Raw genomic sequence first — 24,879 nt, forward strand, 5'->3', positions numbered from 1 at the left:
ACTAACTCAATTTAATAAATGTTTGCAGACTAAAACGTAATGAATATGGAGAGCGTGTCTGCTTTAGTCGCTGTGTGCCTAGTACATTGTCGATTCTCTAATACCATGTATACAGTATGTAGATGCTAGGTATTGTACAGTAAATGACTGCTAGGCATTTTTGTAGAACTCTTAGTAATATTTTTCCCAGAAATTTCTTAGATTAAGTTTAAAAATATTTTTATTTCCTAGAAAACAAGTATAAATAGGCAAGTTACAAAACAAGTACTGGTTATAGAAATAATAACCTAGGCAATATTGTATATCTGATTTATATGGAAGCTTGTGTTTAACATATAGCAAGCACTTAAAAAATAACTATATAGCCGGGTGGTGGTGGCGCACACCTTTAATCCTAACACTTGGCAGGTTGATTTCTGTGAGTTCAAGGCCAGCCTGGGCCTTAGAGCGAGTTCCAGGAAAGGCACAAAGCTACACAGAGAAACTCTGTCTCGAAAAAACAAAAAAAAACCCAACCCCCCCCACCACACACAAAACCCCACTATATATTTATAGTTACTAAGTGTATTTATATAAGGTTATTGTTTGGTTTAGTTGTGTTTTTGTTTTGTTTCTTTTGAGATAGGGTCTCATGTAGTCTTTGCTGACCTGGAATTCACTATGCGACCTAGGCTGGAGTAACAGACAGTTGTGAGCTGCCATTCGGGTGCTGGGATTTGAACCTGGGTCCTCTGGGAGAGCAGTCAGTGTTCTTCACCACTGAGCCATCTCTCTAGCCCCTCTCTGAAATATTTTTAAAACATTCTTTATAGCTCTCTATAATATATATATTATATATATAGTATATGTAAATATGTACTGTCTTATCACAAAGTTCTGGGTTAAGATGCATGGACATCTGTATTTTTCTCCACTCTTATTATCTCATCAGGTACAGATGATTGCTACATTTGAGACTTAGATTTTTGGTATACTTTTTAGATACATTTAGTATATACATTTTATATATACAAAATTTATTATTAATTGATTTTTACAAAACCAGCTGTTAGATTTTATTTGATATTTTGTTTCATTTGGCAGAGATTAAGTGTCTACAATGTATCAGGCCCTCTTTTTTAAATTAAAAATTCATATAATATTCTGATCATGGTTTCTCCTTCTCCATCTCCCAGATCCTCCTCCACCCCTTCACCTATCCAACTCAATGCTTTCCTTATTTCTTTCTTTAGAAAACAAATAGGCAAATAAAAAAACAAGCAAGTCAGAGTTAAAACGGTGACAACAACAACAACGACAAAAGCACAGGAAATACACACACACACACACACACACATACACATACACACACACACATATACACACACATACACACACATACACACATACACACACATACACACACACACACACATACACACACATACACACACACTACACACATACACACATACACACACACATACACACACATATACATACATACACACACACATACACACACACTACACACATACACACACATACACACATATACATACATACACACACATACACACAGACATACACACACATATACATACACATACACACACACATACACATACATACACACACATACACACATATACACACACATACATACACACACATACACACACATATACATACACACACACACACATACACACACCCACACCATAAAAGTATAAAATCGGAAGCTGTACTCTACAAGTAAAAGGCTGGCAAGATTTAAAAAAAGGTTCAAATAAAGCAATACGAGCCCCTCCCTCCCCCAAGAAATCTACAAAAATCCGTTGAGTTAGTTTTGTGTTGGTCATCTATTGCTGGGCATAGGGCCTGCCCTTAAGTGTGGTTTACATACCCAGTGAGACTCCATTGAAGAAAACTGAGTTTTCCTTTGCAAGCAATTGTCAGTTGGAGATAGCTTCTTGGTTAGAGATGGGAAATAGTGTTCACTTCTCCTTCTTAGCACTGGGACCCCATCTGGCGTAAACTTGTGCAGGCCCTGTGCATGCTTCCACAGTCTGTGAATTCATAATATCCTTCATTCCTGTTGTTTCTAGGTGACACTGTTTCTTTGGTGTCTTCCATCCATCCTCACTGGAGGGGTTTGATGAAGATACTCCATTTAGGGCTGAATGTTTCCAAGTTCCTCACTCTTTTCACATTGTCCAGTTATGCATCTCTGTTACTTCCAGTCTACTGCAAGGGAAGCTTCTCCGATGATGGCTGAGTGGGATGCTGGTCTGTGGGTGTAGCAGAATGTCTGTAGGAGTCTTTTTGTTGCTGTGCCCCTTAGCAGGAAAATAGTATTTGGCTTTCTCCTAGGCCCACAGTCTATCTAGTCTTCAGGTTTTGGGCCACTTGAGCAGTTTCTGGCATGGGATATACATAGCAATGTCTGGCCTTAAATGCAATCAGATAGTGGTTGGTTACTCTCACAACATTTGTGCCATTATGGTACCAGCATATCATGCAGGCAGGTCACTGTTGTAGATTGCAGGGTTGCAGCTGAATTAGTGGTTACCTTTATCTTCTGGTAGTGTGGAGAGTAACTTCTAGTACCATGAACACTAGTCATTAGGGGTGAAGGCTCTAGTTAGGCTCCAGCTGGACTTCTCTGTTCACTTATCAGGCCTCTTCTGGAATTTTTTTTAAATTAAAAATTTTAAATTGCTGGGCGGTGGTGGCACATGCCTTTAATCCCAGCACTCGGGAGGCAGAGGCAGAGGCAGGTGGATCTTTGTGAGTTCGAGGCCAGTCTACAGAGCGAGATCCAGGAAAGGCACAAAGCTACACAGAGAAACCCTGTCTCCCCCCCCCCCAAAATAAATAAATAAATAGAAATAAAAATAAAAATAAAAAATGGAGAGATGGCTCAGAGGTTAAGAGCACCGACTGTTCTTCCAGAGGTTCTGAGTTCAATTCCCAGCAACCACATGGTGGCTCACAACCATCTGTAATGAGATCTGGTGCCCTCTTCTATATACATAATAAATAAATAAATCTAAAAAAATTTAAAATTGTTCTGTGTGTGTGTGTGTGTGTGTGTGTGTGTACGTATACAACAGCATGTGCTTGAAGGTCAGAGGCTAACTTGTGGGAGTTAGTGCTCTCCTTCAAGCCTTGGAACCTGAGTTTCAGGTTGCTAGGCTTGGTGGCAAGCAATTTACCTACAGAGCTGTTTCTTCTGACTCAACATTTTTTTTTTATTTGTTTTTGAGACATTGTTTCATTATATATCTCAGACTGGCCTCGAATTAGGATCCTCCTGTCTCTTCCTCCTTAGGCTAGGGTTACCAGATATATACCAACATACTCATTTATTAACATTGTTTTGTCTAGTTAGCAATATTTACAAATATTTCTTAAATATTTAGTATTTGCCAGATGATAGCATATGTGGGAAGAAAAAAAATCTTTGTAACATTCTAATGAGGCAGAAAAATGTTTAAAAAGTAGTGGGAAATGTAGCAAACACTCTCAAAGTATGATTAAAGAGAATAGAGATTGCTGGTGTGCTATGGAGTGGTCGGGGACACATTTCTTAATGTGGTACATTTCAGCACAGTTGGCTGTCCTTGGCATGGGATCATCTCATCTGGCCTTTTCCTCTGAGCTCAAGAACTAGGATTTGCTTCTATTTTCTTGTCTGTTGCCTTTCTTTCCAACACTATTTTAAAGCTTTTGGTGTATGATTCCATTGGTAAACCTTTTTTTCAGGTTTCATCACATATAAGTCTATGTGTAAACAATGATTATTTATTTTGCTTGCCTTTTGGCTTTATTTGAATGGTATTCATGTGGTATGTTGTCTTTTGTGACGAGCTTTTCTCCCCCGTGTTATGTCCTTACGATTACCCAGTTTTGAAGCTTGTTGCTAAATATATTTTCCTGTTTTATGATAAGCCGTTGTAGAGGGACATCTACTGTGTGACTGAATCATAATTTATCCTTGTGTTGTCAGTAGACATTTGAATTCTTTCCAAGTTGACTAATGTCTTTATCAGTGTTCTGTTGCTGTGAAGAGAGACCATGACCACGGCAACTCTTATAAAAGAAAACATTTAATTGGGGCTTGCTTACATTTCCAGAGATTAGTCCATTATAATCATGGTGGGAAGCATGGCAGCACACAGGCAGACATGGCGCTGGAGAAGCAGCTAAAAGTTCTACATTCAGATCCACAGGCAGCATAAAGAGAGAGTGAGCTTGGCTTGGGCTTCTGAAAACTTCCAAGCCCGCCCCCAGTGACACACTTCCCCCAACAAGGTCACACCTCATAATCCTTTCAAATAGTGTCACTCCCTGATGACTGAGCATTCAAATCTGTGAACCTATGGGAACCATTCTTATTTAAATTGCCACAATTAATAATTGAGCTTATCCTGAGCCTTTCCATACTTTTTATTTATTGGTCTGAAACTGACTTTTTTTTGGGGGGGTATTGTTGGGGAGAATTAATACACTATCATGTATTTAGATCTGTGGTTGTGGTTTTTCATGTTTATTTTCTTCATTAATCTGATCAAATTTTCATAATTTCTAAAATTTATGATCTGTTAATGGCCATTTCAGCTTCACAAATCTTACGATTTTATTCCTGAACACAAAGAAAACATAACCACTAACTTTTTTTATTGTTTAAATATGATTTTGATGTGGTAGGGGGATAAATCCACATTTTTACTCCTCTGTATGGATACACATGCTATGAAGAACAGAGGACCACCTTGGATACCAGTCCTTGCTTCTACTTGGTTTAAGACAGGATCTCTTGTTGCTACTGAGTATGACAGGCTAGTCGCCCATTAGCTCCTGTGGAGTCCCTGCCTCTCCTCTCCCATAGGAGCACTGGGAGAATAGACTGGAGCTCCCATGTCTGAACTGGGTTCTCACATGTGTGTACATAGCAAGTGCTTTACCCACTGAGCCATCTCCCCAGTGGGCAATACTTTCTGAGCTTCCAGGCTTGGCTGAAATGTATTTTGTTTCAGAGGGTTTCCCTGATTGCTTCCTTCTTTCAAGAATATTCTGTGTTTACTGCTGTCATTCCCAGTTGGATGATCTTGTTACTGAACAGTGTGTACCTGGTGGTGAAGACTGTAGTCTTATGCATTTTTTTTCTGATGTAGCATGATGTGTGGTACATGGAGTTGTTAAATAGCTGTTTATTGAGTGAATACATAAAAGAATTAGTATAAATGGGAGCAGGATATAATAGATACCTGGTCCCTTCATTTCTTTCCAGCTAAAACTAATTTTGCTTTCAAGGTTCCTTCCCCAGATTGACCAGTTTGATTAATTACAGTTGTGGTAGCCTTTCCTGATTTGTGGAGGACTCAGTCTAAGACCCTCAGCAGATACTTGAAACCATGAACAGTGCCAAACCTATGTATGTTATACATACATATATACACACACACATTTAATGCCTTTTCTATTCTTAGTCTTAGTGAAATAAGAGAACTTTTGCAGTTTGAGGTCACAATTTCGTGGCTAGATGATTTGCTCTCACTGTAGGTCTCCTGGGCTACTTCAGCATTTTTTTTTTTTTTTGAGTTGAGGATCGAACCCCGGGCCCATGGGGTTGAGGATTTAGCTCAGTGGTAAAGCGCTCAAGTGCTAGGCCCGGGGTTCGATCCTCAACTCAAAAAAAAAAAAAAAAAAAAAAAAAAGCACTTTATGGGTTCTCTTTGTTGTGTCCACATTACTTCATTACATGTCTCAAGCTTGGGAGACCATAACAGTTACTTTTGAACACAAGCACTGGAATATCATTAATGTCCATCTCCATAAACTGACAGCTACTACTGGATGTGGTGGTGTATGCCTGTAATCAGGCAGATCTCATATGTGAGTTCAAGGTCAGCATGGCCTACACAGTGTTCCAAGACAGCCAGGGCTGATAGAGAGACCCTGTCTCAAAAGTCCAAATCATAAGCAAGACAGTTGTGTAGCTTGATCTGCTTAAGAGGCCCCCTGGCAGTAGGATCAGGATCCATCCCTGGTGCATGAGCAGGCTTTTTGGAGCCCACTACCTATAGTGGGACACCTCACACAGTCTTGAGACAAGGGGAGGGGCTTGGTTTCTTCCTCTACTGAGTGTACCAGGCTCTGCTGACTCCCCATGGGAGGCCTTACCTTTTTGTAGGAAGAAATGGGGGGTAGGCTGGGGAGGGAGGCTGGAGGGGTGGGAGGAGGGAAGAGAGGGATCTGTGATTATGTAAAATAAATAAAAAAACTTCCTAATAAAATAAAGAAAAAGAAAGCAAGAATGCTAAAAAATAAAGTCCAAATCAAACCAAACCAAAGCCAAAAGAACAACAAAAACCTGACAGCTATTAAGTGAATAAGATTGTGTGTGTGTGCGCGTGCCTGCATAAATATACAGTATAGCAATGTATAAATAGTTTATATATCCATATCTCAGGACAAGTAGTTATTACTTTTTTTATGAAATCTTTATTCATGTTCTAACTGGATGGATTGGTGCACAATTTAAAAATGTATTAATTAAGGGTTGGGGATTTAGCTCAGGGGTAGAGTGCTTGCCTAGCAAGCGCAAGGCCCTGGATTCGATCCTCAGCTCAAAAAAAAAATGTATGAATTATTATGTATAGACCATGGTTGATGGTAAGTAACTGAAACTTAGGGTAAGTGGGGGGTACTTATATAGTATTCAGTGTGTGTATTACACATATGTGGGTTCTTTTTTCTGAACAGTTGAATCAAAATGCTTTGTGTTTTGTTTTGCTTTTTCCCCAGATACATCAAATTACAGAATGGCTTGCAGGCACTTTTGATTTCAGATCTAAGTAATATTGAGGGTAAAACAGGAAATACAACAGATGAAGAGGAAGAGGAGGAAGAGGAAGAGGACGAGGAAGAAGAAGATGATGATGATGATGATGATGATGACGATGATGATGAAGACTCTGGAGCTGAGATAGAGGATGATGAAGAAGAAGGTTTTGATGATGAAGATGAATTTGATGATGATGAACATGATGATGACGATCTTGATAATGAGGAAAACGAACTGGAAGAATTGGAAGAGAGGGAAGACACCAGAAAGAAAACCACTGAGAAACAGGTGTGAGTCATGTCTATATTGTCTTTCTCATTTGAGACCTCCTTGGGCTATTGATTGAACTTGTGGTTTATTTCTTAGTAGCAAAAAGGAAGTATACAGCTATCTTTTGATTTTTTTTTTTTTAAGTAAGGGTCTAGTCTATATAAAGGTTATATTTTGAAAACAGTTTGCTCTGGTTATAAAAGTAATAAATGCTTACTGTAGAGACTAAAGAAAACATAAAACTCACTCATTAGAGGTAAAAATGGCAATATTTGAGTTTATATGTATTTATGTACATTATATGCTTTAAAAAAATGCCAGGAGGTGAGAATCTGTACAATTCTTAGCTGAAGATAAAGGAATAAGAGAGTATACCATCCTTGGAAAGACTTGAGAAAGGAGAACAAGGCTAGTGGTGTAACATCTTCACCTGCCCTAGAGTCCTAAGTTACCCTGCAGGTAATTCCTAAGTAGGTAACTGAATTTGATCTCATCTATGAAAAAGTGTCAACAGTTGGAATTAATAAGTACATCAGGAAAGTTTAAGTGAGAGAGTTGATCTTAGTTTAATGACCAGTGAATCAGTATGTGGATCTTGATAGGGAGATTTTCCTCAACTTACCTGTTGAAGAATGCTTCCATTCTGCAGGAGGGAATTCCTGTATCAGTGGGTAGGTAACATTTTGGAGATATTACAGTAGAATTGACCAGCAGATGTTTGTTAAAGTTAGTTTCTTGTTTTGTTTTGAGATAGAGTATGATGTAGCCCAGGGTGGCTTTGAACTCTGTGTGTAGATGGAATGACTTTGAACTCCTGATCCTCTAGAGCAGTGGTTCTCAACCTTCCTACTGCTCTGACTCTTTAATACAGTTCCTCATGCCCCCAACCATGAAATTATTTCATTGCTACATCATAACTATAATTTGCGATTGTTGTATTTGTAATGTGAATATTTTTGGAGATTGAGGTTTGCCAAAGGGATTGCTGCTCACAGGTTGAGAACCACTGCTCGAGACTCTACTTCTCAAGTGCTGGGATTACAAGCATGCACCATTATGCTCTTTTTAAACATGGTATAGTCTTAATATACAGGAGTTATAGTTAGATTATTAATTTAATCTCAAAAGGATCTGTGGTACTGGCAAGATAGCTTAGTGGGTAGAGGTGATTGCTATCCAAGTTTGATGATTTGAATCTGATCTTGGAACTCACAGAGCAGAGGAGGGATTCAACTTCTGAAAGTTCTCTGACCTCCATATGCATACTTGTATTCAACATATACCATACATACACACATCACCAATCATCATCATCAAGATTTAGTTCCTAGTTCTTAAAAAGTGGTTGGTTAACCCTCAAAGATTTGAAAATATAACTTGTAATTAGTAATGATGGTTGTTGTTGGTGTTTTGAGACCAACTCTTATTATTTAACTTAGGTTAGTCTTAAATGTTCTTCTACCTTCTTGCTTCAGCCTCCTAAGTGCTAGAATTTCAGAGTGCTGTGATTATAGACATGCTCTATCATGCCTGTGTCCCCTACCCCCTTTCTTGAGATGGGAATATCTCACTTGGTAGCTCAGGCTGGTCTCAGTTTCTTAGGTTCAAGTGGTACTACTGCCAGTAGCTGGGACTGTAGACATGTCCCACTGCTCTTGGCTTCAATAATTCTCTTAAATTAATTCTTTGAGAGTCCCTCCTCTTCTTTCTCTTCCTCTTCCTCTTTTTCTTTAAGTTTTTTGAGCTAGAGTATTACTACATAGTCCTTGCTGGCCTCCAATTTGCTAAAAGTAGACCAGGCTGGCCTCAAACTCACAGAGAGCTACCGGCAGAAAGCTAGTGCCTCCAGAGTGCTGGGATTAAAGGCATGCACCACGACTCCCCACCCCCTACCCCTTTTTTGTTTCTTTTAAGAAAGGTTGTACCAGTTTTTTCACCAGATTTTTGTGTAGATTGAGTTATGTTTTTAAGTTATGTTTTTGTGTGTGTCACACAGTAGGCCAAGTTGTGTTAGCTTAAAGAACTTGAGAGGTGAAACTCAAAACACTGAATAAATTTGTATATATACCACTTGTAGACCATTCTAAAGTTCTTATAGGCAAACTGGGAATTAATAGGCTTATTTCTAATTCTTAATAGAGTAGTGGTAGAATGGAGAAATTACTGCCAAAATGGAGCTGTAGCCCAGGTCTTTCCCTGGCATCTTGGATGATCTGACACTGACTGGCTCTCTTTCTCTTGCACCCACTTCAAGTTCACAGTTTTTGAGCTCTATCTTAGCTCCCCAAATAACAATATTATTAATCTTAGATCCTTGCCTCTGAGTTTCTGTACCTGTCTCTCTGTTTATAAAACTGCCAGCAACTTCTCCTGTGCTTTGGACTTTTTTTGATAGGCAATTGGGTTTAAAGAGATCAGATCATTTTGGCTCTGAAGCAGAGGTATCCTAGTGGAAGAAAAGATTCCATGATTATTACAGTGGGAAATGGTTTCTACTTAGTGGGTACATAGCATCTGGAGGGAAAATGAACAGGTTAGTTTAGGTACGAGGTGGCTTGAGACTTGCATAAGTTCTGAAGTGATTTTAGGATTTAATTTTTATTTGAGAAATGTGAGCTTTATTTAAATCTCATTAATGAAATGGGAAGAAAAACTCTGTTAGCTTTTGGAAAACCTTATCTAATTAGAAGTTACTTTCCTGCAGATTTTTTTATTATCCCTATTTCTGTCCTTCAAAAAGAAGTTTTTCTTGATCTGAAAAGTTAATAAATTAACAAGATTGAAATTTAAGTATGATATATTTGAATTATGATTTGTTCATAATTTTGAGTTTTATAACTCAGTTCTCAAGTATAAATTTCTTGGGTAGAAAATTCTCAAGTATGAATTTCTTTTCTAGCAATCGCAGAACCTGTTTTTGCTGTGGTCAAAGCTGACTGATAGACTGTGGTTTAAGTCAACTTATTCAAAAATGTCTTCAACCCTGCTGGTCGAGACAAGAAATCTTTATGGGGTAGTTGGAGCTGAAAGCAGGTTAGGCATCTATTAAACATCACAGAACAGGTTAGACTGTGCTTTGAAGAAGTGGATATTCTCCCATGTTTTAAATGAGCTTATGTGTCTAAGTCTTCAAAAATGGACTTGAAGGATGAAGTGAGGCTGTTTGGTTCTTCTAAAAGTACGAGGCTGGCTTCTGTGCCAGGCACAAGCTATTTTTCAGAGGATAACCTTGTCAAACAATGCTTCACCAAATGGATTAGCTTGGAAAATTGATACCACGTTAGAAAAGTTAATATTTACTTTCCTATTTTCAAATTGACTATTTCTTCTACTTAAAAAAATCTTTTAACTAATGGTGATAGTATGTCACAATCATTTTAAACAGAGTCTTGTGTACATCTTGGCCGTCTATATTGTTAAAAACTAATTACCCAAGGAATTTTGCAAATGCTTATTGATAAGAAATACATGATATATATGTGTGTGTTCAATACAAAGTGAAGAACTAAAAAGCCTCTTTAAATCCTATTCTTGTAGCTTTTAAGTATAAAAAAAATTTCTCTCTTAATCATTTACTTACTATTTTTATTAGATATTTTCCTGAATTGTTATTTTACCCCCCATCCCATTTTAGTAGTAAAATCTTCTGAGTAACATACTGAGAAGTTTCACGTTTTGTAACTGAGTTACTGAACGTCAAAGTTTTAAATTGCTTAGAGCTCTTTATTCTACCTAGATATGTTAGTTCTTCAGATTTCCAAAATCTAGTAACTCAGGGAACAAAGTTGGTTCAGAATCTGACTCAGCAACATGAAATGCTGCCTGGGTGGCTGGCCTGTCCTTGTCGCTGTCTGTTTCTGCTTTCTCCCTTAGGTCTGCACCTGTTGAGCATTTGGCAGGATGGCAAGTGGAGGAGCAGCAGGGTGAAACTGACACAGTGCTGGTGAGTTTCACTTTGCTGCTCCTCCCGATCCCCAGGGAAAGAATCCTGGTCCTTTCTGTTGGACAGCTTCTCCGAATGAACCCTTGAGGGACTAGTATTGCTTTAGGATTGACTCAACTATTTGTATGTGTTCTACTTACCCCAGTCTGCAGCGGCTCTGTGTGTTGGAGTTGGGAGCTTTGCTGATCCAGATGACCTGCCTGGGCTGGCACACTTTTTGGAGCACAGTAAGATCTTGTAAAATATCATTCCCGGGTGTGGTTTCCTTTTTCCCTTTAAATTTGTATGACTTGGTTTCAAAGAATAGTAATTGGTTAACTGAAGTACATTTAAATAAAGAAAAAGCTAAGAAGAAAATGCTGATTTAGGAATAATCATAGAGAAAGACTTTTCATCTAAGTATACTTAAATAAGATTTGAATGAAAATGGTATCTTCCTCAATCTGTACTTTATTTGTTGAAGTAGGGTCTCTCAGTAAACCCAGAGCTTGTCGAAACAGCTAGTCTCCTTAGCTATCTTGCTCTGGGGAGCCTCCAACTCAGCCTTCTGAAATGAATTGCAGGGGCTGCCACACCCACCTGGCGTTTTCTGTACGCTCTAGGGATTTGAATCTCAGCTCATGTTTGTTCAGCAGGTGCTTTAACCACCGAGCCATCTTCCCAGGCCCCAAACTTGTTTTACAATGAACAGAGCAAGAGACAGTTGCCATTCTCTAGGAACTAGCTAGCTCTGGTTGGAATAGTCTGTTTCAGTATTAATAGTACCTGGTGACGTCAGAGCATTGAAAATACAAACAATAAAAAGACATGATTAATATATCACAAAAAGGAACCATCCGTTTAGCTGTGAGTGTGCCTAAATAAAACGGTGTGGCCGTTGCATAGCTACAGATGTTTACACACATAACTTGCTTTTCTGCATTTGTCACCTTTTTATATTTTTAGTTTCTATGCTATTTAAAAGTAAACTTCTTACCTGACATCCTTTGCAGTAGTGGTTAATCTGCACACAAGCTTATGTTTAACTTTTAACCTTTTTGTAAGCAAATTAAATTATTCGTTTGTTTTTAAAAATGAAATGTTTGGGTTTTTTTGGAATAGAAATACGAGCATTGTGGAATGTTGCACAGCATCAGTGTAACAAAGTGTCAGACACAGCCATTGTTAATGTGTTGCTTTTACTTTCTCTGTTTTTTTCATTGCTTTATCTTTTATGCATAGAAAACTTTATCTTTGATAATAAAAATGTTGTCTATTTCTTTGTGTTGTGTGACTTTTTATTCTTTTCATTTAGTGGTGTTCATGGGCAGTTTGAAATACCCAGATGAAAATGGATTTGATGCCTTCCTCAAGAAACATGGAGGTAGTGATAATGCCTCAACTGACTGTGAACGCACAGTCTTCCAGTTTGATGTCCAGAGAAAGTATTTCAAGGAAGCCTTGGATAGGTAACTATTTAATAACACTATACAAATGGAAATATTGGACATGTTCTGTGGTATTTCAAGAAGTTATCTAGTTCTCTAGACCTGTCAGAATATTCGAGGGAATCAGAGCAAACTATTAAATGTTCTTTCTTTCTTTCTCTCTTTTTGAGACAAGGTCTCACTGTATATGCATAGCTATCTTGAAACTCACTATGTATTAGTAGGCTGGCCTTTAAACTCACAGAGATCTACCTGCCTTTTGCCTCCCAAGTGGGATTAGAGGTATGTGCCACCACACCTGGCTCGTCATTTTTTGAACTCTCAGGAACCTGCAGCTCACTAGTTTGGCTAGACTGTTTGGCCAGCAAACTCCAGAGATCCTCCTGGCTCTCCTTCCCGAGTGCTGAGAATACAGTTGTGTGGCTTCATGCCAGGCTTTTATGTAGATGCTGGGACTTGAACTCAGGCCTTCAGTCTTAGGTGACAAGCACTCTATTGACTGTGCCATCTTCCCAGCTTCTCCTCACTATTTTTAAAAATTTATCTTGTATGTGTGTGTATGGATGCCCACACATATTACAAGGGGTGTCAGATCCTTAGCAATTGGAGTTATTGGTGTTTGTGAGCCACCTAATATGGGTTCTGGGATCTAAACTCTGGTCCTTTGATAGAACAGTAAATTCTCTTAAACACTAAGCAACCTCTCCAGCTCCCTCATTTTTCTATACTAGCAATGAAAAGTCCAAAAGCGAAATTAAGAGCATAGCTTCTTTAATAATGGCATCTAAAAGAATAAAACACTTCAGAATAAACGTAAAGAGAAGTAAAAGACTGTAACAGTGGAAAGTCAAAAAATAAGTGATAAGTAATAAGGAAAGAATGGATAAGAAGCTATGCCATGAGCCAGAGAAACTAAGTTTTCTTTCTTTTCTTTTCTTTTTTTTTTTAATATGCATTAGTGTTTTGCCTGCGTGTATGTCTGTATGAAGGTGTCAGATCCACTGGAACTTGAGTTATAGGTAGTTGTGAGCTGCCATGTGGATGCTGGGAATTGAACCCAGGTCCTCTGGAAGAGTAGCCAGTGCTCTCAGCTCCTGAGCCATCTCTCCAGCCTGAGACTTAGTATTGTTAAGAATGGGAGAATAGAAGACTTCTTATTGTTAAGAATGACAATAATTTCCAAACTGATTTATGGATTCATCCCAATTACTTCAAAAATTTAGCTGCCCCTTTAGAGAAACTGGTGAGCTGATCTTATAGTTCATATGGGAAAAGTATAAAAGCAAAAGTAACCCAAGTTACATTTAAGAACAAGTTGGACTCTCATTTCCCCAATTCTGAGAGCTGCAGAAATCCCAGTAATGTGGTTCTGGCATAAGAATAGACGCTGCTCAGTGGACTAGAGCTGGGACTCTGGAAATAACCCTGCACACTTGCTGTCTGCAGTAAAGTGCCAGGACAACTTAGTAGGAGAAAAAAGATCTTTAGCAACTGAGTGTCCACATGTAAAGAATGAACCAAAGTTCTTAATTCAACTGTTTACAAAATTTAATTCCATTTGGGCCACAGACTTAAATGTGAGAACAAAGATTATGAAACTTTGAAGAAAATGTCAACCTTTGTGACCTTATTATATTTGGTGATAGTTAGGCCATGAGGTGTTGGCAAAGAGACAAACAGAGTAATAAATGATAGAAATAGTTAACATATATGTGGACACTTAGATAAAGACACTATGAGAAAGTGGTAAATGGGCTTTTAAATGAAATGATGCCAAGAAAATTGAGTTTCCTTGAATATAGGAATAAAATGGACTCCTTAAAAACACACACATAAATGTTCTGGATAGATGTAGACTAAAAGGAGAACAAAACAGCTAATTTTTAAGGCCACAATTTAGGTAAGCTTTGTCACATAATATTAAAAACAAATAAACCAAAGAACATAAAGGAAATGGTATAATATATTTCATGAAAAGAAACTGGAGAGGTGAGGACCTGGCTTAGTGATAACAAGGCTGAGGTTTGATCCCAGCACCATTCTCTGTTGTTAAAAATAAAACAAAACAAAACAAATCAAAGCAAATCAAAAGTATGGGAGTGTATTTTTGCAGTGAATAGCAAATTTTGAATAAAAACTGATTTTTAACTTATTAGATTTTTTGTTTTTGTGTGTGTGTGTTTTTTGTTTTGTTTTTTTTTTTTTTGAGCAGGGGATCAAACCCAGGACCTTGTGCTTGCTAGGCAAGTGCTCTACCACTGAGCTAAATCCCCAACCCTAGATTTTTTTGTATATAAGTATTCAGTGTGGTTTAAATTGATATGTGAAACATAAATACTGTTAGATATATTGTTAGAATTAAAAAATACAATTTAATAAAAAGATTTGAGTGAATATTTAAAAAATAAATTCCTGATATAACTATATAAAATGGCATTTGGCCTTATTAGGAATCAGGGAAATGTAAATCAAAACTTGTGAGATTTAACTATCTCAAAAGTTAGAGAACAATTTAGACTCTGATACTATCAAAGGAAAGTAAGGCTGTAGAGATGTGGTAGGATCAGAACCACTGAGCAAGGATTTATTGGTACTGTACATTATTATTTGGTAACGTGTGTGTTCTATTCCTTTTGAGGTCTTTCCTAGGTACCTAGAGAAGTTTCTGCAATACACAGTATTAAAAACTAACTTATGGTAGCACTGTTTCTGGTTCTCCAGCTCTAAAGCCCAGATATCTGTGAATAGCAGTAGAACCGATATATAAATTCATTCCAGTGAATGTTGTAACAATAGTGAAAATAAACTACAGTCACATTTGCCCATGTGGATGGATAGACTGTCATAGCATTGAATTGAACAACACACCAACAATTACATACATGTATTTGCCACTATTTAAAGTTCAGGAACAAAATCATTTGCTTAAAACATGCACTCTCAATGGAAGTGATGGTATTTGTTTCCTTTGGTGACCAAAAAAAAAGAATAGTTCTTGAGAAGTTAAAAGATTAGTCCTCAACAATAACAACAACAACAAAAAAGATTAGTCCTGAGCACGCCTTTAACCCCAGCACTCTGGAGACAGAGGTAGGCAGATCTCTGTGAGTTCAAGGCCAGCCTGGTCTACAGAGTGAGTTCTAGGACAGCCAGGGCTACACAGAGAAACCCTGTCTCAAAAAAACAAACAAAGATATTTGTTCATTTTTGGTTCTCCTACATTTAATCCCACATGCTAAAAGTTTACACTTCATTTTTAATTTTCCTCTGTTTTTAATTCTCGTGTGTGTCAAGTGATCACCATTTAATACAACGGTGGAGTCATGGTGGGTACACATGAGCAGGATTAGTGCTGTGAGACTGATTTGATCCCAGACTCTATGCCCGTTGGTTGTTATTGATTGCCTTGTGTGTTGCTTGAAATATTTTGCATATGACTTTGTTCTTTTAGAACTAAGTAAAAATATTTCCTGTTTTTATTTAAGTTATAGTAAGTATTAGGAAGAATGTGAATGTCCTAATGAATATGTAGATGCTTGAGCAAAAGTTACATTGCAAAAAACTCAGGAAGTTAGTCTTTCAATTGTTTAATCTTTAATAGAAAAATGACAGTTTTGGGAAGGGTACAGTGGCACACATCTGTGTGATCTCAGCTACTCAGAAGGCTGAGGCAGAAGGGTCACTTGAATTCAGGAATTCAAAGCCAGAACAGGCAACATAGTGAGAACCTTGACTTAAAAACAAAACAACAAAATAGAGCCAGGTGTGATGACTTACACCTGTAATCCTAGCACTTGGTAAGCTGAGGCAGGAGGATTGCCACAGTACAAAGCCAGGCTGGACTGTGGTGTGAGACTCAGTCTCAATAAGCAAATAGTTTTAAATGCTTAGGTAAAACCAATGTCAATTATATTATTATACATTTATATGAATGACATTTACATGTGTAATTTGGTATAAAACAGTTCATCTAAGTAAATATATTAAGAAAACCAGGGCCATTGGGTAAAAGTGTCTTCTACTCAAGCCTGATTACCTGAGTTCAATCCTTAGAACTAATATTTAAAAAAAACCCGAGATGTGTTTGTATGCAGCTGTAATCCTAGCACTCCTAAGGAGAAATGGGAGGCAGCCACCTATAGCCTGGAAGCTCCAGGGTCAACTAGAAACAACCAGAGGGACCTACAGGGTAGACTCCTGAAAGTTGTCCCCTGACTTCCACATGTGCACCTGCATATTCATTCATACTCTTCTCTCTCTCTGTCTGTCTGTCTATTCACTCAGTGGTTAAGAACACTTGTTACTCTTGCAGAAGACCTGGGTTGGATTCCCAGTACCCACACAGTGGCTTACTCTAGTTTTTTTTTGTAACTCTAGTTCCAAGGGATCCAACTCTCTCTTCTGACCTCCATGGGCACCAGACAAACACATGGTGCACAAACATGCCATGTAGGCAGTATGTGTATATTACATGTATATATGTAATAAAATCTAAATAAAACTAAAATTCTAATTTTTATTTTGTAACTTAAAATATCACTTATAACACTATTAAATCAATAGAGTGAGCTTTGTTTAATATGCAAAAATATGGATTTGATATAAAGATTTTATATTAGAGAGAGTTGGAGGTGTTGGATATCTGTAATTTCTGCTACTTGGAGGCTGAGGCAGGAGAGTCATGAGTTAGAGGCCAGCCTGGATAACAGCAATATTTCATCTTAAGATGGAGATGTACCTCAGTGGCAGAGTGCTTTCCTGGGATGTTGGAGGCTGTGAGTTTGATCCTTGGCACTGCAAAGAAAGGGCAAGATATGGGATAGGAAAGTTCTGAAAAGGCTTTAATCTGTGTATTTATGTCCTAAGTACTTTTCTGAATGAGTATTTTATTTCACAAAGAAATAAAGTGGTTTTTGGACTTTAAAATATAGAAACTTAGATTATTATTATTTTGATCTTGTAGGTTTTGAGGTTTATTTTCCAGTTAAATAAAAATAGTTAATTAAAATGGATGTTGTTTGAGGAAACTGAACAATCCTAGAAACACCTGTTTGACTTTGCAGATGGGCCCAGTTTTTCATCCATCCACTGATGATCAGAGATGCAATTGATCGGGAAGTTGAAGCTGTTGATAGCGGTAAGGAAGCTCTTATGTTTTGTAACAATTTGTTTCTTTTATTTAAACTGGCTGTTAGCATTTTTCATTTTTTCAAAACTAAGTCGTTTTTTTTAAATTTTGTTTTGTTTTGTTTTCTTAAATTTATTTACTTTTATGTGCATTGGTGTTTTGTCTGCAGGTAAGTCTGTGTGAGAGTGTCAGATCTTGGAGTTACAGACAGTTGTTAGCTGCCATGTGGGTGCTGGGATTGGAACCCAGTCCTTTGGGAACGCAGTCAGTGCCCTTAACCGCTGAGCCATCTATCCAGCCCCTCAAAATTAAGTCATTTTATCTGTATATTTCAAAGGGCAACATTGAAATAGATGGATCATCTTTAATCATGGGGTTGGTAAATATCTCATTCAGGATTGAGTTGCCCTGAACCGAAAGAAAGCTGATGTTAGATCTTACAACTTCAAAAGTAGAGTTACTCTTTGTGTGTGAAGAGGCACTTCCTCTGAGGCTCTATTTTAAGTGTACATATTTACAGTTTGTCCCTTGTTACCTGTCAACTATGTGTGTATTCTTTGCGGCTTGAATTTCATTATAAAAATAGCTGTGATATGTTTATGGTTGAAGAAATTAAATCCCTATTAGGAAGTGCACTCATTTTACTTTCTCTTAACTTTGGGGATTTATTTGTAATGCTGAAAATCAATTGGGAGACTTTTAATGGGATTACTTGTTGCAAAAGAAGATTGAAGGGGAAATTAATCTTAAACATTAGCTATTTTAAGCTAGTTATGATGGTATATTCTTGTAATTCCTGTGCTGGAGAAGCTGATGCAGGAGGATAGACTTGAATTCCAGGGCAGGCTGGGCTACAATATGAAACCATGTTTCAAAAAAAGGAAAAAAACTTAGCCATTTTAATGATAATTCTTAATTTTACTTAAGCAGATATACTTGCTTTCATAATGCATCCCAGTGGTTGGGGTAAGGGCTGCATGCCATTTTTTCTCAAAGGGAGACTGTTCCTCATTCGTAGGCTATGACCCCATTTCCACCTTAGAGACAGCAGTGTTGACTCTTTTCCTCTCTGATCTGTGCTTCTGACAGTCTTTTTCTGCTGTTCCCATCCCTCACTCTGAAGACCCTCACTGTCATACAAATCTGTTCAAATAACCCAGAGTAACTTCTTCTTTCCAGGGTTCCTGCCTTTCTCTTACCTGCAAAGTCCATTTCCCATGAAGCTAATCTATTCCCACAAGTCAAAGATTAGGGAATGGATTCCTCCAGCACCCTCCCTGTACTTCTGTGTGCATGTGCATAAGCACACCTCAGCCAAGATGTACACTTGTTTTAAAGTAGTTTCTCTTATGTTACAGCCACATCTTCATATTTTTACAGAGACTTTAAAGAAAAATATTTATGTGTTCAAAGAGTGAATGTACTTTTAGTGTCTCACCTGTATAATTTATAACTAAAGTATATTTTTGAATGCTGACTTATGCTAATGTGTCTATTTTTTCCCTAGTTTCTTACTGACTGTAACAGTTGTGCTTCTTAAGTTTTCGTGGCTTTACTCTTAGTTATCATCAGTCAGTTCTTCACATTGACATAAAGAATGTATTGCTTAAGGGTTGGGGCTTTAGCTCAGTGGTAGAGCACTTGCCTGGCAAGCGCAAGGCCCCAGGTTCTATCCTCAGCTAAAAAAAAAAAAAAAAGAAAAGAAAAAGAAAAAGAATGTATTGCTTAAATGCAAACCTAATAGTGCCATATCCCCCAGTCCCTGTCACATTTCTGTAGTGCTTTACTCCGTGATAATTAATAATCAGCATCTATTGAGTACTTCTTTGCATTATTGTCCTTGTTGAAACTAGGCTTAGAGGGTTTGATAACATAGAGTCCCAGAGTCAGTGGTTTCCTCAGATGTCTGTAGTCATTTACAACTGTATGGCCAAGTTCTATACTCTGTGATCTTTTGTCTTTCTTTTAATTCTCAAATATGTTCAATCATATTGACCTGTCTCTATAAGAGGTGGAATATTCTCCTTCCTCCCTTAGAATGTTTTGTGCATCCCCATTTATCCTTCCTTTCCTCAGAAAATTCTCATTTGTCCTTCAAGCTCAGCTTGAGTTACTTCTTAAGAAGTCTTTCTTTGCAGTATCCATTACTACCTAACACAAACGTATTTGTTGTTTATTGCTTATCTCCCCTATGAGAATATAAACTTGGAATAGGGCTTTATTCACATTTCTGCTTCCAGCTATTTTTTTGTGGCTGATGAACAGCGGGTGTTCTGTAAATATTTTTTGGAAGACTGTATCTTATGTAATCTCATGTAAGAGTCATATGCTCTTGGTCCTTTTAGGTCCCTTTATGGAATCAGGACAGTTAGACAACTTACTTGCTCAGAGTTTTCTGAGTTCAGTGATAAAGCTGGATTGTGGTTGTCCTTGTCTGTCTGGGCTACCTTACTAGAAAGAACATCGTGGGCTCAGGGCTTGCAGACAGCAGTGCCTTACTGTTGTAGAGTCTGGTATGAAGGCACCAGCAGATTTGGTGTCTGGCAAGGGCCTGCTTCTTGATTTGTAGATTGCCACCTTTGTCTTGTGTCCTCATGTAACAGAAGGGTGGGAGTGCTCTGGGACTGCTTTGTTGTTTTGGCTTGGAGCCTTCAGTGGCTGAGCCATCTCTCCAGTGCTGGGGTCACTTTATAAGCACACTCACTTTAATCATGAGGGAAGCTGTCACATTGGAGATTGTGTTTTAACACAGGAATTTTAGAGTGATTAAAAACATTGAAACTATAGCATTAGCAAAGATACTTCAGACTTTAAAGTAATTGTTCTGAACCATCATACTTTATTATCAACATAGTTATTTGATGATATTTAAACAAAATATATGACTAAGGTCTCAGATCTGAAGACTTATAGAGCATTTTATTAGTGCTTTCCTCAGGGTATTCTTATACATAACAATCTATCTAGAACTGAAAAATTCAGATCATTAACTACATTGCCTCATTTGAAAATAAGAGAAAAACTCTAGAAAGGTGATCAATTTACTCAGAATGATAGATTCAATGATCAGACCAAGTTTAGGTTGTTGAGTTGCCAGCTTCAGTTTTATAACATATTTTTAAAATCAATTTTATTACTACCTTGCTTTCAGTTCTGTAAGCTTGAATTTCCAGACAATCAAGAAAATAATGGGTCGGGTGGTAGTGGCGCGGTGGGGCATGCCTTTAATCTCAGCACTTGGGAGGCAGAGCCAGGCAGATCTCTTTTGAGTTCGTGAGGCCAGCCTGGTCTATAGAGTGAGGTCCAGGACAGGTACCAAAACTACACAAAGAAACCCTGTCTTGAAAAAACCAAAAAGAAAAGAAAAAGAAAATAATGAAATTTCATTTTATTGTAAATGTTTCTTTAAAACTGACAGAATATCAGCTTGCAAGACCTTCTGATGCAAACAGAAAAGAAATGTTGTTTGGAAGCCTCGCTAGACCTGGACATCCTATGGGGAAATTTTTTTGGGGTAAGATACTATAATTTATCTTATTTCTAGGTAAGGAAAACTGAGAATAAGACACACTGATAAAGGGTGTTAGAAATGTTAGAGTGCATGTCTAGAAAGCAGATCCCCAGATCTGCATATAATTGGGTGTGGTGGGTGCATTCTTGTTATTCCTCAGGGAGGTAGAGGCAGGAGGATCAGAAGTTCAGTGTCATCTCCAACCTACAGGCCAGCCTGGGATATATGAGACTTTGTCATAAAGAAGCAAGTACAACAACAAAATGAAACAAAAACAAAACAAAACCCATACACCTAAACTCCCCAGAACAAAAGAAAATTAATAAGCAGGGATAGCTAAGTGCCTATACCTTCTAAGAGGTCCGCTAGAAACTTCAAATAGCAAGGTGTGCGCATGGCTGTGCTTGCTTCTTTAACACTGGGTATTGGCAGAGTAGAACTGGACGTTTTGTGAGTGCTGTCTAGGTGCATATGCTGTGCTGGCTATGTATGCATAATCACAGTTTTAAGAGATAGGGACCACTATACTCTCCATTTAAAGAAACATGCTCAAGAAGTTGTGTAATTTGCTTAGTCACACAGGTAGTAAATATTTGATGGGATTTTGAGTATCTGTTTATCTGATTGTAAAGCCTGTACCCCAACCTGATGTTTCCATTTATCAACAGACACTCAGGAATGGTTTCTCTAATAGTTTTTGAGCTGTGACCTAATTTTGTTTAACTGGTAAGCTGTTGAACTGGTATTTGTTTTTCATAATGGCCTTCTGTTGTTGGTAGAAATCAGTTGAAATCTATTAATCCTGTCATAGCGTGGAGACCGGAATGAGTTGATCTAATCAAAGGCTATGTTATTATACATTCCTATAGGGTAATGGTGGCATCCTGGCTTTTTATATTTTACTTTTAAGAATTAGGTAGACAGCCAGGCGGTGGTGGCACACGCCTTTAATCCCAGCACTCGGGAGGCAGAGCCAGGCTGATCTCTGTGAGTTCAAGGCCAGCCTGGGCTACCAAGTGAGTTCCAGTAAAGGCGCAAAACTACACAGAGAAACCCTGTCTCGAAACCCGCCCCCCCCAAAAAAAAAATTAGGTAGAATATTAGTAAAATAATTTAGAGGGGAAAACCTAAATCAATACTAGACTATAAAGCAAGGAAATTTAGGCAATTATTACTATCTGTTATGGAGGTTTTTCCAACCATTGATTAATTCCTTATGTATCTATTTCAGAACTGTTTCTTGGCTTATGTTATTATTACATGCCAGCTCAGAATTCTTGAGTTTCTTGGATAATTTCCTAGGTCTTTTAAGCTTATAAAACATTCATGTTTGTGTGAAGACCTTTAACAAAGTACATTTAGTTACTTTTATAATTTTTAATTTTTTATGTCTTTTTATAGGAAATGCTGAGACACTTAAGCATGAACCAAAGAAAAATAACATCGATACACATGCTAGACTGAGGGAATTCTGGATGCGTTACTACTCTGCTCATTACATGACCTTAGTTGTTCAGTCCAAAGGTAGTATTATCTGTTACATCCTTAAAGTTACTCTGAATGAGCAGGGCTTGAATCAAAGTTTATTTTTGAAGGTCTGCAGCATTTTGGAAAAATTTGCAGATGAAACACACAGCCTAGAAATGTCAAAAAAAAAAAAAAATTAAGAAAAAGGTGTCATAAATGCATAAAATACATGTAGATAATAGTTATTTTATTATTTACTATTACATACACAAATCTATAAAAAGATAAAATTAATCTAAACTTGGATTAATACACTGCATTATTTACAGCAGAGAGAAATGTAAACAGATGTGAATATGCTGTTTTAAAGCATAACTACATCAAATTGATGGTAGTAAGTTACTACTGGAATAGTTTATTTACCTCCATTGTGGTGGTGGTGACCAGTGTTGTGACATCTGCATAAAGCACTGCTGATCGTGTCCAAATCTTCTCTAGTAAACTGTATTGTAGTTTTTTGTTTTTGTTCATCTTTTAAAAAAGGTCTCATTGTGCTTACATGGTTTTCACCATTTATAATATGCATGAAATCTAAAATATGTGTTAATAGGTTGTTTATGTTATTGATAAGGCTTCTGTTAAGAGCTCGCTGTTAATGGTCAATTTTTGGGATAGTCAAAAGTTTTATATCAGGGTTTAGAAAAATGGTTCAGTAGGCAAATTGTTTCTCATTGTAAACACGAGGACCTGAGTTCCCATGTAAAAAAGCCAATACCAGTGTGTTGCCTGCACATGTGCTGGAGAGGCAGAGAAGGGCAGATCTCAGGAGCTTGCTGCTGCCCAGCCAGTCTAGCTGAACTTGTAAGTTTCAGGTTCAGTGAGTGACCCTGTCTCAAAAATGAGATGGAGAACAACTGAGAATGTTACCTGGCAGTAACCTCTGGCTTCCGTGCATATACACAGTACATGTGTATGAACATATGCACAAACATAGAGCATGCACTCACATTCCCACAGAGATAAGATTATATGTGGTAGTCCATTGTCTTTTAACTGCTCCAGGGGTCAACATTTCCACATTGTTCAAGGGTATTACTTTCATAGGATGTTTCTCTGAATAAATATGGCATATTAGTTGCTCCATTGTTTGACATTAATGAAAAACAGGTGCTAGATAGATGACTCAGCAGAGAATTTGTTGTGCTTGAAGTGGGTCAGACTTTGGTTCTCAGCAGCCATGATTGGTGCTTAACAGCTACCTAGAACTATAGCTCCAGGAGATCTCACACCCTCTTCTGGCCTCCCTCAGTAGCCACACACTAGTGCACCCAACACACACACACACATTCCACTATACATAAATAAAAATAAAATGTTTTAAAATTGAAGGAAAGTAAATTTTGAATATGTTACAAAATAATGGCAAAGTTCACAGAAATATAAGATCTCATACAAATTCTTTCTCGTAGAAATAGGTTTATTTATAGGCTAGTGTCAAGTGTCTCTGTGTGTATGCTGATGCACTCATAGGTCATTCAGGGTTTTGAGACAGGGTCTCATGTAGCGTTGACCTCCTGGGATTTCAGGTGTGTACCACCTTACCTAGCTTGGCTGTTGTATTTTCTTTTCAGATGACTCTATTTGCAGTTTTATATTTAAGTTTATAATCAACATGGATTAAATATAAAACCACAAATAGAGTTCATGTGAGTCTTTCATTTAAGAAATTCTGGTAGCCTTCTTTTGTTGTCTTGAAGTTTGAACCATTTTTAGACTTCTCAAAATCATTTGCTTAACCATTCCTTCTGACATTACTTACAGTTTGCACATTCTTTTGAAGAACTTGATCCTTATTTGAATGATTTTCCTTCTTACAAGATTTTCCCCAAACCTCTTCAAAATTGAGATCAAAGCTGATTACATATGAAACATTTTTCTCATTTTTCAAAATTAATCCACAAATGTGATTCTAAATTTATTTTTATATTATTATAACATACATTGGTATTTTTAGTATAGACATTAATTTATAAATTGTTGCAAATTATTTCATGTATATGGAATTTTATTTACCCAGGAGTTTAGTTTCTTGGTACTCTTTTCCAGTTTGATATGCTGATTAATATTACAGATTTTGTTTGTTTTTGAGACAGGGTTTCTCTGTATAGCCCTGGTTGTCCTGGAACTTGCTGTATAGACTGGGATGGCCTCAAACTCAGAGATCCACTTGTCTTAGCTTCCCAAGTCTTACTGTAAATTTTTTAAATAAACAATAGAATTTTGATGAAAATCACATGTAAT

The 24,879-nt window shown here is 37.5% G+C and overlaps 1 protein-coding gene across 1 annotated transcript in view; it reads left to right on the forward strand.

Moving 5' to 3' along the window:
- Nrdc (nardilysin convertase) overlaps nt 1-24,879 on the forward strand; it is a 67,877-nt gene that overhangs the window by 6,604 nt on the left and 36,394 nt on the right. Inside the window, exons 3-10 of the mRNA XM_036178591.1 lie at nt 6,793-7,120; nt 10,002-10,135; nt 10,976-11,045; nt 11,191-11,272; nt 12,340-12,493; nt 17,536-17,609; nt 21,019-21,114; nt 22,513-22,635. Of these exons, the coding sequence (XP_036034484.1) occupies nt 6,793-7,120; nt 10,002-10,135; nt 10,976-11,045; nt 11,191-11,272; nt 12,340-12,493; nt 17,536-17,609; nt 21,019-21,114; nt 22,513-22,635 (1,061 nt within the window). The remainder of the gene's footprint in view (nt 1-6,792; nt 7,121-10,001; nt 10,136-10,975; nt 11,046-11,190; nt 11,273-12,339; nt 12,494-17,535; nt 17,610-21,018; nt 21,115-22,512; nt 22,636-24,879) is intronic.

Source organism: Onychomys torridus, chromosome 2, assembly GCF_903995425.1.
Source record: "Onychomys torridus chromosome 2, mOncTor1.1, whole genome shotgun sequence".
In the NCBI taxonomy this organism is placed as follows: Eukaryota; Metazoa; Chordata; class Mammalia; order Rodentia; family Cricetidae; genus Onychomys; species Onychomys torridus.